General features: G+C 37.7%; 1 protein-coding gene across 3 annotated transcripts in view; it reads right to left on the reverse strand.

The window, feature by feature from the left end:
* Positions 1-18,609, reverse strand: part of CSMD3 (CUB and Sushi multiple domains 3) — a 929,671-nt gene that overhangs the window by 536,043 nt on the left and 375,019 nt on the right. For all 3 annotated transcript variants that reach the window (XM_054590414.1, XM_054590413.1, XM_054590412.1), the window contains one exon: positions 14,896-15,020. In XM_054590414.1, the coding sequence (XP_054446389.1) occupies positions 14,896-15,020 (125 nt within the window). The remainder of the gene's footprint in view (positions 1-14,895; positions 15,021-18,609) is intronic.

Below are 18,609 nucleotides of genomic sequence, written 5' to 3' on the forward strand. Positions count from 1 at the left end.
CATATTTAGTTATGTAGTTTTCTTCTCACAGAAATGTTGGTTTGCACTGCAAACTGACGTGTGTCTTCTTTCCTTGAAATAAATAAGGTAAAGGTGACTGAAAGGGACAGCAGCGGGGATGCAAACGAAGCGCAGCTCCTGCTGCTGTGGCCCCATTTCATTTCTTCCCAGGAAACACTTAATTCAAAGTAAACCAGTGCCATTTTCAGCTAGAAATACATGATAAATATGAAAATGAGTCCACCTTTGACATTTAACATGCAAATTTATATTGCTTTCAGTATCTGTGTGTTTGTCAGTGAGAAGGGGAAGGGCCAGCTGCCACTACGCCTCTATAACCTGAATGTATCAAACTTCCACTTTGCCACTCTGTAGAACAGGAATATGATAAATGTAACAAAATATTCCAACCGGCCTGGCAGTGAGTGCTTTACTCCTTGGGAGTGAGGGAGAGAGACTTCTTAAGAAAACAGAATATAATTTCAGGTTGTTTTTAAATCCTCAATGCAGTTTAATTTCTCCATTCCTCTCAGAGGGAATGTGTTAATTGAATTATCCTCCAGAGACTTTGATTTAATTGGTGTGGGTTGGGACCCAGGCCCAGGTTTTTATTTTAAAAGCTCTCCATTTGATTGTCTTGCGCATCTGGGGGTGAAGTCCACTGGGCACAATGAAACTGTCAGGATGTGGTGGTATTTCTCAGACTCTGACTGCCTGATGACTTCTGTAACTCCCTATCCCTATTAATTTTATCTTCAGTTCCATTCTGCTTCATCCCAGAACTGCTGTATTGCTTCCTCTCCTCAGGTTACTTCAGCTACTTTACAGAAAGGCAAAGGGGGGAGGCGAAGTGCACCATTTGAGAATGACGTCCTCTTCTGTTTCCCACCTGCACCTTCACTGGCTCTTTCCTCATGGTTTCCCACCTCAAAGCAGAGGGCGTGTCAGCTCCATTCCAAGGACAATGCCAGCCTCCTGATTCTGAATCCCAAACCTTTCATGTCCTGAACTATATTTCCACTCTTGGCCCAGTTCTCACCTGTGTCTCATTCTTTCGCATGCACTGGAACTTTGCTTTTAAATCTCTCATATCTTAAAAACAGTATTTTCCCAATTGCATACTCCTCTCTGTCTACTAACCTTCTTCTTGCCTTTGCTTCATAGTCAGCCTTCTGTTTTTCACTTTAAGCCTCGATCTTCTCACTTCATTACTCTTCACCTATAGCCATGTGTCAACTATAGCCATATATAGAGCCAAATAGCCATACGACCAGTTCCAAAGAAAATGATTTTACCAAGGTCACTGGTAACCTCTGGTTTGTTCAAGTCAATGAGTTCTTATTTTCTTAAGCAACTTACAGCATTTTACAATGTTGACCACATCTAATTTGTAAAATCTCTCCCACCATTTTCTCCCATTGTCCATCTCCACTTCCAGCTATTCCTTTTCTCATCTCCTTCACAGGCTCAACTTCCTCTTCTATCCACTACATATTAGTGTCCTTTCTGAGTGCCTCTCTTCTAATCCCTTCTCTGTATTTCTTTTATCATGGACTTAAAGTCATCCAGAAAATATCCAGTCATGTAATATGAAAAATAGAGACCTTTATTGAAGAAGATATAAGATACAAGAACCATTGTACATATAAGACAACGATGCCTCGGTCCCCTACAAAGTAGGTGACTTGGGACCTCACACAGTTCTCCCAGAGTCTCTTCCATTGTATTTTGAACACAAAGATCTTCTGTTGGAATTGCCATCAACTGTTCCACTGTATGTTCCTGAATCTCATCAATGCTCTGGAACCTCTTCCCTTTCAAAGGTGATTTTAGTTTTGGGAAAGGGCAGAAGTCCCAGGATGCCAAGTCTGGGCTGGAGCGGGGCTGAGTGACCTGAGTAATTTGATGTTTTGCCAAAAAACTCTGCACAAGATGTGATGCCTGGGCTGGCATGCTGGCATGATGAAGCTGTCAATCACCAGTTGCCCATAGCTGTGGCTGTTTTCATTGTATTGCATCTCTCAACAGACAAAGAACGTTGAGGGAGTACTCCTTATTGTTTGTCCTGGAGGGGTGTACTTGTGATGGACAACACCTTCCCAATCAAAAAACACAGTTAACATTTTCTTGATTTTGTTGCAACTTTGCTGCACCTTGTTGGCATGGAACTTCTATTGGGATGACTGGGCTTTTCTTTCTGGATAATAGCTGTAGACCCAGCATTTATCTCGGTTATGACCTTCTTGAGGAATATGGTTCATTGGTAGCAGTTTGAATGAAGTCATTAGCAACTGCAGCATGGTATTCCTTCTGTTCTGGTAACAGAAGCCATGGCACAAATTTTGCTAAGACATTTCATGCCAAGATTCTGTGTCAAAATCTTGGACACGGTAGTTTTTGGAATCCCCAGATCAACTTTTAGTTCTCACACTGTCAGTTGCTTATCTTTACTGATTGCAGTCTGTACATGTTCAATATTCTCAGGTGTTCTGCTTGTTGCAGGCCTTCCAGAATGTGGCACACTTTCAACAGGTCCTTGACCATCTTTGAAGTGTTTGTAGTACATTTTTATTTGTGCTGCACTCATTGCATCATCTCTAAAAGCCTGCTGAATCATCCAAATAGTTTCCGTGGAGGGAATGTTCAAGCTTAACACAAAATTTGATGCAGATTTGTTGTTCTACATGCTCATTTTGAATGCCATGGCCACACATTACACATATTCACTCAACAGTGTCTACTGCCCCCTCGACTAGTACAGTGAAGTCATCACTGTTCACACACGCACATTCCAGTCCACTCTCCTTGGCTGCCATACTATGTGGATGTCGTGCAAGCCATTCTTGTTATATTAACAATGGCTGAACTTTTTCTGGACAGACTTCACATATATTTTTAAATCTGAATTATTATCATAGCCTGCAAACTAGAAACTCTGCCTTCTGTTTTGCCTCTCTCCTTTCATATTCTATTTTCTGTAGCCTACCATATGCTGATATTTTATATCTTTGCCCATGTAATTCCCTCTATTTGGTGTACCCCTTGTACCCACCACCATTCTCAATAGTCTTGTGTGCTGTGTCTTCAAAGCTCAGCCCAGGTTCTTCCTCCTGTGGGAAGGCTTCTCTGTTGAGCCCCAGTACGTTCACCTTCTATATAGCAACAACATAGAGCTCATGATAAAGTATTGCAATTCTATCAATTTTAGAATCTCCTTCCCCCCCCAATCATTGAGAGTAAATTCATCCCAGGTATGGACTTTGTCTTAGCTTCTTTTTATCCCTTGTACCTAGCACAGTGTCCGACCAGCACATATAATAATCACTCAATAAATACTGGTTCAATGAATTACATTAATATAACATGCTTTTTTTTAAAGGCAAGAAGCAAAAAACCTCTTCTTCATTATGTATCCAACATAAAACTCAATATTTACCTTGGCATTGGCATTGGCATTGGCATTGGCATCCTTCACAATAAGCCCCATATGTTTAATCAAGCCTATGTCCCATTTTTTTCATCTTTGTCTCACTTTCTTTCTAATATGGTCTCTTTCATAAGCCAGTGCATGTATGTATTCTTGTCTCTAACTTCAGCATATTTCCATCTCTCAATTTCTTTGCCTCTCCTGAAAGCCCTACTCATTTTTTAATGAAATCTTCTTGTTGTTTCATTACCTTTTAGTCAAAAGCACTGTGTTTATTTATCTGCATTATTTCTTACTGTGATGGTAATGTATACATTTCTCTGGTATTTTTTCCACTAATGTAGACGATGGATCTTCTTGTGGGAAAGATCATTTCTTTCTCATATGTTTTTCTTTATCTAATAAATAATTAGTGCTCAAATATCAACATCGTTAAATAAATAAATGCCTATATATATACACACATGCACACGTACACACACACAAGCATTCTCTTAACTCTGAGATAAAGTGACTAAGTAATATTTTCATGGTCAATGTAATTTATTTCCCAAAGTTTAATATTATCATTTGTGTCTTATGTCCTTTATTTATTTTGAATTGTGCTTATGACTTGAATATTGTCTGTGTAACCATGCTTCTGTTGCTTTAGGAATATTCTGTGGTTGTTTTATTTTGAATTTTCTGTAGAATCAATGAGACTGTAAATTCCTCAAGGGCATGATCTGTTCAGTTCTATTCTGTGTTACTTACATTGTGTCTAGCATAGAGGGAAACAAAGCATTCACTCATTGAAGTATTTGTGATCATGTCTGGTATGTGCTGAGCATTGCGAGTTCTTGAGGATGTTGTTGCTTTATACCTACATCCACAAAAATTGCTGTAAGACTAGCTGAGCAGTAGAACACAATTTACATTTTAATATAAGAGGTGTGTCAAATGTGATAAATTCTGTATGTTCATATCAAAGGTAAAAGCCTATGCCTTTTGTTTCCTATTTGGTGTCCATGTCTTTCCCAGGTTTGTATAGTTTCATTTTGCACGGTACCTTTCACTTTGCGTCACACAGTTCTATATTTTGTGTGCATATACAAGGTGTCACATAGTCTAGTGATTGCACTGTGATAATTTTATCTACAAACTCTCCTGCTCAGAAGTAGCTCTGTTGCTAAAAATAAAATTTTAAATAAAGGTAATTTGCACTGTGGAGAAGCTAAGGAAGGGAGTGGACTCCTCGCTCCACTATCCTTACTTCTCCTGTCTTTTCATGTGATCAGAATTAATGGGAAGGCTATTAAGGCAGCGTAGATCTTCAAGGTGCTTTGTACTAAATAGCACATCCTGTCAGCACACACAGAAAATGAGGCTTTCTATATCACAGGGGAACTATGAGGAATCTCACAGATTTACTACAAACACAAGAGTCATTTTAGGAATTGTTTGAAATTACCTTTCAAATGAGTAGTTTCTCCTACAGATTTTAAATCCCCTGCACTTATTTCATTAGTTTTCTATTGGATCATCCTTTCATAATGATAACATATTTCAGTTTCTTTTGTTCAGTTAAACTGTCCATTTTTTTAACTTGGCTATTACTGTGATTTCCTCAATTATTTGTGCTTTGGTCATGACAGGTTCCACATTATCCCCATTAAATTTCAAATCCTCAGAAGGTTAAAATTATATATCCTAAAAATTAAAGAGTTTTTTCCTGTTTATTTTCCCCAAGTCCAAGAATTGTTGATTAATTATAAAAATTAAAATATTTATTTGCCATTTAAAACTCTCAAACTATAATCCTTAGCACATAGCTGAATTGAGAATCATATTATGTGCAACTTTATTTTTCTAAAGATCCATTGTTTAAAATCAACATATTATAGGGGTACATTTAATAGCAAGAAATGTAGGAACAGAACTAATCATTTACCTTATTATGAAATTATATTTTTAACAGTGAATGAGGTATAAAGGATCCACAGAATCTAATTTACTCTTAACCAGTTTGATGATTGATAACCACAGTTTGGCAGTAAATAAAAACAACATTTGCTTATTTTTTTAACTGCTACTCAAAGCATAGTGCTATAGAGAACTAACAATGGTCTCTTGGCAATAGTGTATCAGAGACAAAAGCTGGGCATAAAAAGATAAAGAAGAATATTGCCATAAATAGAATATTTATGCTCCTCCAAAAGAATTTTATGTTTAATCCTAATGACCAATGTGAGGGTATTAGGTTGTGGGGCCTTCGGGAAATGACAGTTGATGAGGGTACAGCTTTCAATAATAGGTTTAGAGCTCTTATAAAAGATCTGAGAGAGATCTCTCACCCTTTCTACCATGTAAGGTTAGAGGTTAGGGTTAGGGTTAGCTTTAGGTTTAGGTTATAGTTTGAAGGTTACAGGAGGGAGCAGGCCCTGACCAGACATCATCTTCAGCTTCCCAGCCTCCAGGATGTAGAGAAAAAAATGCCTATTGTTCATAAGCCACTCAGTTATAGTATTTTTATTGTAGCTATCAGAGCAGACTAACATAAACACTGAACTAAAAATAACCTCAACGTGGTCCAGAAAAATCAATAATTATCAATAATTTTACTTAAGGATATATAGAATTTACAATGGAAAGAAGTCCATAGTAATCACCTTGGGCACAGGCTCTCATCAATGTACAAAAACAGCATTTGAAGTTTAATAAAGAGTAAGCAAGATGAGCAAGGCCATCCTCCCAGAAATGGATGAATTGGAAATACAAAGTTCTCACAGATATCTGTGGAGATTCCCCCAATACAAAATGGAATCATTTGTTTGCTATCTATTTGTATATTTTTCTAATAATTTGTGATGTAGCCAAGATATGTGGAGTGTAGTTCTACACTGTTGGAAGGGTACTATTAAAATGCAAAATTTTGAATTGGTCAGGTAGATTTAAAATTTAAATGATATACATAAATATATCACAATTCTCTTCATCAAATAACATATAAATGTTGTCTTATCACTAAAATGCATTCATCATTAGAGCTCAGTAAAATTTATTTTGTTATCAATATCATACAATAAATTTACAAGTTTTGTTTTTAGGAAAAAAGGCCATAATGAAACATAAATGTATGATAAATACCCATATCTAGACCACCTGTCTACCTCATTCACCATATGTTACTCTATTAATTGCTAATATCATCCTTATTGTGCATAATCTCATCTGTAACATTGTTCCATGAAACTAAAAAGACATCAATATCAACTACAGAAAAACACCTACTATATGTGTTTCTGGTTGATATGTGAATTAATTTAGAAATTATGGCCACCAACTCCCTAGATAAATATTAGATAATAAGGGCCAAAACTCTTAGGTTTGGCAAGCAATTATCTGTCATATAAACTATATACCCACTTTTTACTTTGTAAATGAAGAAAGGAATGTAAATTCATTATGATCCTTCTATTTAATCAAAGGCAATAGATGGCTAAGCCACATTGATAATAGCCCTCTGCTTGGCAACAGTTGAAACAGATCCGCTGAAAACTCAAGCATTTTAGAAGCATTGATTATTGTGTTCTTTGTGAGATGGTTTTGTTTCAAGGAACAAGTCTACTGCTCTTGGAATGATTAGGAACCAGTGCCAAAAAGAACAGAATTCAATGCTAAATATGTGGTAAAGACAGTAAACATGAAGTGTTGTTCAAGAAGACAGAGAAGGTAAGCGGTAATTAAACTAGTCAGAAGGAATTTTTGGAGGTGAAAGTTAAGGAAGACATTGAAAGGTAGGCAAAATATGGTTAATAGGTGTGCTTTCTTTCAGGAAAGGTTATAGGTATAGATCTAAAGATTAGGATGGTTCACTCAGCATTGAGATGTTTAAATAGATTTTGGTATAAAGAAACAACTGGATACAGATAAATAGAGATAAATATTTACAGATAAAAAGATTAGGATGGCACACTCAGTGTTGAGATGTTTGAATAGATTTTGGTATAAAGAAACAACTGGGTACAGATAAATCATGCTTTTTTAATTCAGGTGAGTTAACAATTATCAGTAGCAGCAGCATCACCACCACAACCACCTATCCATTAAGCATTTGTGTTTCCATCCATATACTAAGTGCTTTCATATGGATTATCTCATTCTACCCTCATATAAATGCTTAACAGCTTATGAAGTAGGTATCTGTTTATTTGTTTATTAATATACTGATTAATTTTTTGGATTCAATGCATATTAATGAACATTAGTAGATATGCCAGATTAAATAATATATGGAATACACAGTGAATTTATTATTATTTTGTATTGATTTACAAGGCATAAACAGTGAGCTAGTATTATAACACAGTATTATTTTTAAAATAAAGGTATGAGCCTCTGCAAAATTAGAGAAGAGGAAAATAACTGATGATTGAATGAATAAGAGCTAAAATAGTACTACCGTGGTCTTTTGGCCAAATGGCAAAGTGGACAAACACTGAGCTTCTTTCCTCCAATGATCACATCAAAATTACAGCTAAATTATAGAAAAACTGCCCTTGTGAACCACCTCAAGCCTAGCTGAGCAGAACTCCTATTAACTAAAGCCTCTTGGACACCGGTAGGAGGGTAGAGGCCAGAAATGGGCTGGTCTCATGCCCATGTGTGGTAGTTAAGAGTCTGGAGAGATATCTTGGCTGTGCAGGTTCCTATTGAGAAACAAGGGGTACCAGTCCCATCCTTGGCTCCCCAGCCTGAAATACTAGTGATTAGAACAAAAGTGCCCAAAACAGCCCCTGTGAAAATCAGCAGGTAGGACAATGGGCTGCTGTTGTGGGCATCGGACCAGCCCATCAACAGATCCAGGGATTTTCTTAGGAACCCAAGCACAGACTCACTCACAAACACTCTCTCTAAGCTCCAGTGAAGCAACCACAGAGCAAAAGCACTAAGGACATATGAAAAGGAACTGAACTACCTGGCTTCAGGGTGAGGATTGCAGTGGCAGCTTGCTCTGGGACTAAAGTGAAGGTCGGCACCACTGTGCCTTGGCTGAGCCCTCCCTCATACAGACTACAGGCTCAGGCAGAAGAGCTGGCAGGTGCCATTATTCATTTGTTGAGCCCTATCCCCAATCCAGCCTGCACATGCAGGTAAGTTCCAAGTCTGCGTCTCCATCAACCTGGCAAACAACACTCTCACCACACCCTGGTGATTCACTGAGACCCCACTCCATCCAACTTGCACACCAGGCCTGAACCTTCTTTTCTAGGCTAATCCCCACAAGTGGCCAGCCTGAACTTATACTGTGGACTTTCTTCAGGTCTTTCAAAGGTCCATAAATCCCATGAAAAATGGTATTGCCATGCCTTTTACCTCTTGCTAAGTGGCTTCAACCCTAGCACTAGGGACAACCAGCCTCAGTTCACACACACACACACAGACACACACACACACACACACACACACACACACCCCACTCCTAGACACCTCTAAGCCCAGCAGAGACAGCTAACAACTGCAGAATACTTGTAGTTTCTACCAGGTGGCCCTGGGCCAGGCACAGGCAGTGGCTGACATTGGCATGAACCGAAGCTCCTCCCAAGAGGCCTCAGAACAAACAAACCTGGTGGGTAGTTTCAGACCACACCAGATTGCTCCCAATTGTCCTCACAAATGGCACACCGAAAGGGTGGACTCGACAGGCACTGACTCCTTCTACAGCAAATCATGCTCCATGAGGTCGGCTCACACACACATCAACTTATTTACTGTAGTCATGGCCAGTCCTCATGGCCTTTCCTCTGAGGGTCAGTCCCACCCAGTGACATGCCAACAGTGTATGAGGCTCAGCTACAACATGAGAGCACACACAACCTACACAAGGGACATCCCTGGAGCAGCCAACTCAAGTGAAGAGGAAGACTGTGTCACCAGGCCCCACAGGACACATACCATGTAAAGCCACTCTGCTAACACTGGGAGTCATAGCAGATCTACCTAATGCATAGAAACACACAGAGGAAGGAAGCCAAAATGAGGAAACAAAGAAATGTCCCAAATGAAAGAACAGGATAAAACTCCAGAAAAAGAGCTAAACAAAATGGAGCCAAACACTCTACCAGATCCAGAGTTCAAAACACAGATGATAAGGATGCTCAGCGAACCTAAGGGAAGAATAGATTGTCTCAGTGACAACTTCAATGAAGAGATAGGAAATATTTTTAAAAGGAGATAGAAAACATAAAAAAGGACAAATCAGAAATAAAGATTACAATAACTAAAATGAAGACTATATTAGAGGGAATCAATAGCAGATTAGATGAAGCAGAGGACTGAATCAACAATTTTTAAGACAAGGCAGCAGAAACACCTGATCAAAACAGCTAAGTGAACAAAGAATCCATAAAAGTGAAAATGGTTTAAGGAAGCTCTGGGACAACATTAAGAATACCAACATTTGTATCACGGGGATACCAGAAAAAGAGCAAATGTTGTAGGGGGGGAAACTATTTGAGGAAATAATGACAGAAAACTCTCCTGATCTGGCAAAGAAAGTAGACACACAAGTCCAGAAAATGCAAAGTCCCAAACAAAGTGAAGACAAAAAAGGCCCACACCCAGATACATCATAATTAAAATGCCAAATGTTAAAGGCAAAGAGAATCTTAAAAACTGCAAGAGAAATGCACTTAGTTACCTACAGGGGAACTATCATAAACTGTCAGTTGATTTCTCAATAGTAGCTTTGCAAGTAAGAGTAGGTTGGTATGGAGTATTCTATGAACTACAGCCAAGATTACCCAGGAAAGCTATAATTTAGAAGTGAATGATAAATAAAGAGGTTTTCAGACAAAAAGATGAAGGAGCTCATCATCAAACTAGTATTACAAGAAGTATTAAAAGGACTTCTTTAAGAAGAAGAACAAAGAAATTAAAAATATGAATAAGGAAATATTGCAAAGAATAATATTCTCACTGACAAAGACAGGCACATAATAGCCAATGAATCAATCAACAGTAAAGATATTACAAAGGTTAAAAAGCAAAAGTTTAAAGGTCATACGTAACTAAAATGGTAATTTAAGGAATGCACATAGAGACACACACACAAACAAAGTAAAAAAAATACAAAAACATAAACCTGAAGGAGTAAATTGGTAGTGATTTTACCATTCACACTCAGTCATCAATTTAAAATAGACTGGTATAGACATAGCTTGGTACATATGAAGCACAGGGTAACAAGCACAAACCAAAAATCTGTAAGAAATATACAATATATAGAAAGGAACCCAAACACAACAGAAAGTCATCAAGCTATAAGAGAAGAGAGTAAGAGAATAAGAAAGGAACAGAGAAAAAATACAAAAACAATCAGAAAATAATTAATAAAATGGCAATAACTACATACTTATTAATAATTACTTTAAATGAGTGGATTAAATGCTCTAATCAAAAGATGGATGGATAAAGAAAAGGTGGTACATATACACAAGGGAATATCACTTGGCTATGAAAAAGAATGAAATTTTATCATTTGTGACAAAAGGGGTGGGCCTCCAGGGTATTATGCTAAGTGAAATAAATCAGGTAAAGAAAGACAAATACCATATGACTTCTCTTATATGTGAAATCTAAAAAACAAATAAATGAACCAACAAAACAGAAACAAACTCATACATACATAGAACAGAGTAACGGTTGCCATTTGGGAGGGGTTGGAGTTACTGGGTGAAAATGGTGAAGGCACTAAGAAGTACAAATTGGTAGTCACAAAATTGTCACAACACTGTAAAGTACAGCTTCAGGAATAAAGTCAGTAATATTGTAATAACTGCATATGGTGTCAAGTGGGTGCAAAACTTGCCAGGGGGTCACTTTGTGAAGTACATAAATATCTAACCACTAGGCAGTACACCTGAAACTAATATAATGTTGAATATCAAAACAATGACTTGCTGATTTTTAGCCCAGTTTCCAGTATTTGTTTTATTTCTTTTGCCTTCTTTCCTAATTTTCCCTTAATCATCCCTCCCATTACTCCAAGTGATTCACACCCCTTGTGCCTTAACAGACAAAAACATTTCTTATATGGGGGCTTCCAAACAAATATAGATTGAAAATTAGTCAAAAATATTAGTTAAATCAATCAGTATTAACTGTTAAATGTATCTCAGTTAACAAGTTATCAGTTCTCAAACAAATGCTGTTTCATTGAATGCCATCAATATCCAAAATAAACATCCTATATACCATTCAAGTGTATAAGTCTGCTTATTTGCATAAGCTCCAGCTTTTGGATATCTATTGCACTTTCAACAAAGCAATACTGTTTCCAAAACTGTAAACTGGCAAATATTCCATATATAAATACATACACACACACACACACATCTCCAATTTAGGGAATAAAAATCATTGTCTGAATTTGTGTAGAGTCCACTAATATTAATTTCCAAATTGCTCTGTTTCTTTTAATTGATAATTTGCTGTTCATGTGAACTTTCAGTTCTGTTAAAATCCCCATCTCTCCATTGCTCAGCCATGCAATGCAGAGGCAGCAGCTATATTTATAACCTTTCACAGGCACAGTGCACTGATACTGCTATTTATGCTGCTGTCTGGAGAAAAGCATATTTATTCTGTCCGAGCACCCATGAGACATGAAAACTATTCTTCGTTCAGACTCACAGTAGATAGTCATTTCAAAACTTCAATTACTATTTCAGCATGTTCCCTCCATTACCATTTCTAGCAACACAGCCAGTAATTTCTAATAGTAAAATGGACTTTATAAAGCATACACATATGTGCCTTGCATGCAATCAGCAAATAAAGCTATGTATAAATGATTAATATCTGAAGACAAAGGTAAAATTTAGATGAAATGATATCAATATATAAATCTTGAACATGCAAATTTTATATCTCCCAGTTAATAACAGCTGCCTGTTGAATTCTGAATATATATATGTGTGTGTATATATATTGCTGAATAGTTGTGTATATGTATATTTCATCTAAGAACTGAAGAAAAATAATCATATATTAATATTCAGCAAATATATCTTAATATTCAAGGCAGTACAGAGTTATTCTTTTTGCTATAGGGTTTATGAAAAATAAAATAATGTAACAATTCTGCCTTTGAACAATTTACAATGAGTATATTCTTTTATTGAATTGAGAGGACTGAATGAAAAAAGATGGTTTATAGTCTCAATCTTACTTTATGTAGACCTTAAAGTCCATGATCTGGCTATAACTTTTCTTCTTGTACAAGATTTTTGTTTCTTCAGTAACATTAATCTCTTTTTGTTAAGTCTATTCTCTAATTTCCCATTTTTTTTTTTTTTGCCTTCAAAAAATTTACACATCTAATGAAGCAGGACACTTAGATCGCACCGTTTTAAAAACATAATTTTCAATAGATCGTCCCTCATAGCTATAATTTGTCTTGAGTGGAAGGAACCTAACCAACAATACAAAGATGCAAGGAAAATAAAACCACTAACACTGAAAGGAAAAGAAATCAACAGAGACAAGAGGGAAGGAGGGAGGGGGGGCGGGGAAAAGAAAGGGAAGGGGAAAGTCAAGGAACATACAGCAAGGACTCAGGGACAAAACCAAAAGGGAAGAGCTGACGGAGGGAAAGAGGGAGGGGGCAAGGGAAAGTGGTGGGGGGGGGGAGGCAGAGACAAATGTATTTGAAAAAATAAATTTAAATAAAATTAAAAAAAAAAGAAATCATAAAAATCAGCCTCATCCAGTGACCTGTTGTATTTGTCATCGGATGAAAGTAACTCCCACTGCACTTACTACTCAGTGCTCACTTTATAAAGAACAATGTAATACATTTCAGACGCCACAGCCAGGGCAAAAGTTTGCTTTTGTCTTGCCATTGTTATGTGTGCATTTCATGTACAATGGTGCCGATGTAAACCAATCAGGTTTCCCTGTTTGCTAGGCAGCTCTCATACTTGTCTAGTATGTAAAACATCCTTGAAAGCTATTTATCAACTTGTATGTAAGCGTTATCTCTATTTAGATATTTGCTTATTTTGATGCTATTGCACTATATCTCATTATGTAAGCCTTTCAAAACCAGAACAATAATGAATAAACATCTCCATCTAACTGGGAAGTTTTACTTAAACCTGGGAAAAATCTAGGTTATTCTTATTTGGGGTTGCCATTGCCAAGTGAGTGGAATATACCTGTTGCTTCCATTGAATCATTTCCTGCTCTCTCTTTAGTGTTCTGAAATCTGTCTTTTTCTCCATTCCTAGACAGCCTTATTAAAAGCTTTGCTGTTTTCCAGGTATTTGAGCTTGGGGAAGAAACTGGTGCTCTCTAGGCCTTATATTCCTCATCTCTACGATGGATATGAAAATGCCCCCCTCAGTTTGTTTTGAGGATCAAAAGAGAAAGAGTATATGTAGTCGTGAACCATCCCTGGCACATACAAGTGTCTAAAAATTGGTGCTGTTGTAACGGTGGATAATCTCCTGTATAACTCGATTTTTCAGTTCCTTCATACTTCTAAAAGCATGAGATTTTTCTAGTCTCGTAGGCATGAACATTCATCTTTGGCTTTATCTTGCCCCTTTCTTATTTCCTATGTAGTCAGATGTCAAGTAGCTTGTTTTTGTCCCCTTACTGTAGCTCTCAAATGTCTCCCTTCTCTATCCTGCTACATCACCCTCATTCTCTCTAAGAGGAATCTCCAGGCTGCGGTGAATTAGTAAAAACGTTCTCTGAGGCAGAGAGCTAACACAGTTTTGAGTATGAAGACACTGAAAGATGCAGAGACATCATAACTACAAATACCAACAACAAATAAGCAATCAAGGGGCCAGGAGGCTAGGAGGAAGGAGTGTTCATTTTCTAACACAGCTTAATAAAGTTCAGGAAAAAAAAAAGGGGGACGGCACTTAATTTAGAAGGAAATATTTAATTTGCAGAAAGGGGTTGGAAGTAAATATTATCTGCTATTTCCTGGTAATACAAAAGCTAGAACACCCATTATCCACCTCACATTAAGGTAACTAACTGCAGAACCTGGGTCTCACATCCACTGCCATCGATGCCACTGCTATTGGACACATAAGCAGTTAAAATGGCAAATTGTAAAAGTGGAGATAGAATTATGGTTTAATAAGCTCCTCACACCCACATCAAAGCCTATACAAGGTAATCTGTGATTTAAAAAAAAAGCCAACGAAGTCACCAGAGCCTTATATTACATATTTTATGTTCCAATCTGTTGCTATATGATTATTAGATTGGGAACTCCTTGGAAACCTAACACAGTGGTTCATATATTACAGATTTTCAATTAATATTGTCAAACACAGGAGCTAAAAATTTCCTAAAAGACTCCATTACACCTCAAAGATTTAATTAAAATGTACACTCCATAGAACAAAGTTTTAACTATTAAAATGTGTTAAGAGAACACTTTCATTTCAAAGACTTTTCTTTACCTTTACACACAGGCCTGTGATCACTCCAAGCAGCAAAGACTTCAGCTATCCGTTGGCAAGTGATGCTCTTAGCGCCCTGTAGGACATAGTCTTCGTCACAAGAAAACTGCACAGTTGATCCAAGGCTAAAATTGAACAAAGGATTAGAAGACAGGATTAGAAGCATACAGCATAAAGACTAAACTCCCCTTCTACCGGCACTATCCAAAAGGTCAAAAATGTCCCACAGTGAGAGAATTTTTCTACTGTGAAAAAGCATATAAAAATAATTTGAGTAAATGTATAATAAAAGTCATAAACAGATTTTAACATGCAGATACTGGTAGGGATTGTATAAAACTGTTGTTGAGTTTAATTATCTTGTTATTAATTACAAGCGAAGATTAAATAATTGAGTAAGTGTCCTATCCTAAGCAGGTAGCCAATGTGAAGCAAAAGGTGGATTCCCTAACGTGAACAGCAGCGCTTGTGTTCATGCCCCATGATAGCACTTCTCTAGCAGGTGCTGATATGTGTATTGATTTGGACACATACTCGCACATCCATTACTATATGTATATGTTTTTATATATATCTAGGGCTGCAAAACTGCCAATTTTTCATACAAAATTCACCCACCTTTTGTTATCTACCCTGTTGCAATTTGGATTTTACTTCTCTTTCCACTAAAAGCAAAGATACTAAAATGATCATTTTTAAAAGCCCTAACTGATAAAAGTAAGAAATGTTTTTTTTCCTGAAATAAAAAAATGGCCATGCATTTTCTTTCATAAAATCCTTAAATAGCAATTCGCCAGCAAAAAAAAAAGTATATATATATATATATATATATATATATATATATATATTTAATTTCCTTAACATGACGCACACAGCCCTCCAGCAGTTAAGTCCCTGGCAACTTGCACACCTCGTCTCTCAACAGCACCGTGCGTGAGGAGCACTTCTAGCAGCGGAGAGTCTCTGCACTTGCCATGCTGACCCCTCCTGCCCAGAGGGCCTTCCTTGCACCCTCTCACGCAGCCTGTGCCTATGCAGTCCCTGAGCTTGTCATGCAGGGGTCTGCATGGTCACATTTGTGCTGTAGGAACAATGTGGAGAAGAGTTTAAAAGGAAGGCTAACAGAGAAAGGGAGGCCAGACCTCAAATAATTTACACCCAGTGTTGGCAAACTATGTCCTGCAGGCCAAATCTGGTCCAATAGTCTTTATACTTTTGAACTTTTGAAAACAATCACCAAAAATGCCATTTTATGAAATGTAAAAATTACATTAAGTTCACATTTCAATGTCCATAAATAAAATTTTATTGGAACACAGCCATCCTCTTTCATTGACGTACTACCTACGGCTACAGTGTCAAGAGTTGAGTAGCAACAGTGGTGACTCTTTGGCCTACAAAGTATAAAATGTTTACTAGCTAACCCTTTGAAGAAAAATTTGACTCACCTCTCGTCTAGGCTAAAGATGATAAAAGACCTGAAGTAAGGCCTGGCACGGCAAAGCACAGCTAGGTTTAGTATAGGGAAAAATCTAGGCATTCGAATCTATTTTCCCCAGAGCCATTCTCGTTTTCTCCCTCTCTCTTTCTTTTTAAAATGTGGTTTCACATTAAATGAAACACAAATTCATACAAGTGTACAAAAAATATGCAGCGCACTGAATTATCGTGAATTAAACACCCATATAACAAGAAATGGATTATCTTGAGAGTCTTCTTGGACTTCTTAATGACTCTAAGGTTCATTGAGACGACCCGGTAGCCTGAGCAGCCTTACAGATGTGCCCAATGGTTAATTCTCTACTTCCTCCACTTCTTCCACTACTTCTACTTCTTCTTCCTTCTGGATGAAGGCCAAAAACAGTGGAGTCATTCTTGACTCACCTTTTTTCCTCTTACTTTTCATACCCACCCCCATAGAACAAATCCTGTTAGCTACACTTCCAAACTCAGAAACCTAACATTTCTCAACCCCTAAAGTATCACCATCCTGATCTGAGGGACCATAATTTCTCATCTGCGTTATGCCGTTTGCTATGTGTTGGTTTCCTGTTTCTGTTCTTGACTCCCTGAAATCTATCCTTAACATAGCATCCATACCAATCTTTTTTAAAATGTTTTTTCTTAATAACTTATTTGTTACTCTTAGAAGATGTAATTGTTGACTGGAATCAAACTTATAGGTAGAATTTCTCAGAGAGAACAGCCCACATCTCTTGGCAATCTGTTCCTGGCAGTTTTCTTTGGCCTCCTTCACCCTCTTAGCTAAAAGTTTAGCATATTCTGCAGCCTCTTCCTTATTTTTCTTGATATGTTGTTTCTTTAGAGCAATATGCTGATGTTTGTGTTGCACACACGTGGAGTAACAAGACGCTGAATCTTCAGTGCTTTGGTCCTAGGTTTCTTACATTCTTTGTTTAGGGGCTTTCTCATAACATACTGGCAGACATCATCTTCCTTAAAGAGGTTGAAAAGTGTGCCAATTCTGCCAGCTCTTTTGGGCCCCAGACGATGAGGCACAGTAGTACCAGCGAGGCCAGAATGTCTTTCTCCCCTTTTTTGACAATGACCACGTTGAGAACACTAAGACTGGCATCCACAGTGCAACCCCAAACAGCTGTGTGCTTTCCCTCCCCAGTCCTCCTTGGTCTGGAAGAGGAGTGCCCCTTGCTCAGCAGCAGGCGGACACGGCCATGGGTCACAGCACCCTGCTTCATGGGGAAACCTTGTTCATTGTTCCCACTACTGATCTGGACCACATAACCCTTCCACTGTTCACCCAGAGCATCAGCAGCAACTTCTGTGGCCATAAACTTCTCATAATAGGTACAGGGTTTGCGTTCATCGACCACGGGCAGCACGTGGCCGGGAAAGAGATATTCAGCTTCATCTTGAAGCAGCCAGCCACCTCCAGGTGCCACAAAAAAGAGGACCCCGCAGAAATCTTTTTAAGAAAATGGTTCAAATTATGCCATTCCTGTGCATCAAACCTTCTAATGCTTCCCCATTTCACTCAAGTAAAGTGAGTGTCCTTATAAAGGCTTATGTGGTCTGCCCAGGCTAATTTTCAGAATACATTTCCTACCACTTTCTCCTTCAAGCTCTGTTCATTAGCCACACTGACTTTTTTGCCCTGGGTTGAAAATATGAAGCATTCACCTGCCTCAGGGTCTTTACACTGCTCTTACATCAGTCTGGGAAATGTTTTTCATGAAGTGTGCCTCTGTCACATCCTCATTTCTGATTTTTCTTCACATGTCACCTTACTTACAAGTTCCTCCTTGACTATTCTCTATAAAACAAACACTCCCATTTTATGGAATCATCTTCCTCATTATTTCCTTTACACAATAAGATGCATGGAATATTTATTTGTGTACTTGTGTCTCTTATCCTACTAGAAAAACTCCCAGCATTCCTCTGTTTTGTTTCTTAACTTGTCATATATATTCTAATATTCAATCAACCAATCAATCAATATATGGTGTCTGAGAGTGAATAAATGCTTTTTAATATATGTAATAAATGAAATAAGTATTTTTAATAGTTTAAATTCATTATCTAAAATGGCCTAATCCAGAGATAACATATCCCTATAACTGGACAAAGTTACTCTTGGGTAAAATACGGTCTCAAGGCTATTTCAATGGCTTATAACCCACATGCACTCACCTCCCACCTCCTGACACATTTGGTGTGTTCCAGTAACGGAAA

The sequence above is a fragment of the Pteronotus mesoamericanus genome, unplaced genomic scaffold, assembly GCF_021234165.1.
Source record: "Pteronotus mesoamericanus isolate MK-2021 breed Mesoamerican mustached bat unplaced genomic scaffold, CSHL_Meso_final scaffold_174, whole genome shotgun sequence".
Taxonomy (NCBI): domain Eukaryota; kingdom Metazoa; phylum Chordata; class Mammalia; order Chiroptera; family Mormoopidae; genus Pteronotus; species Pteronotus mesoamericanus.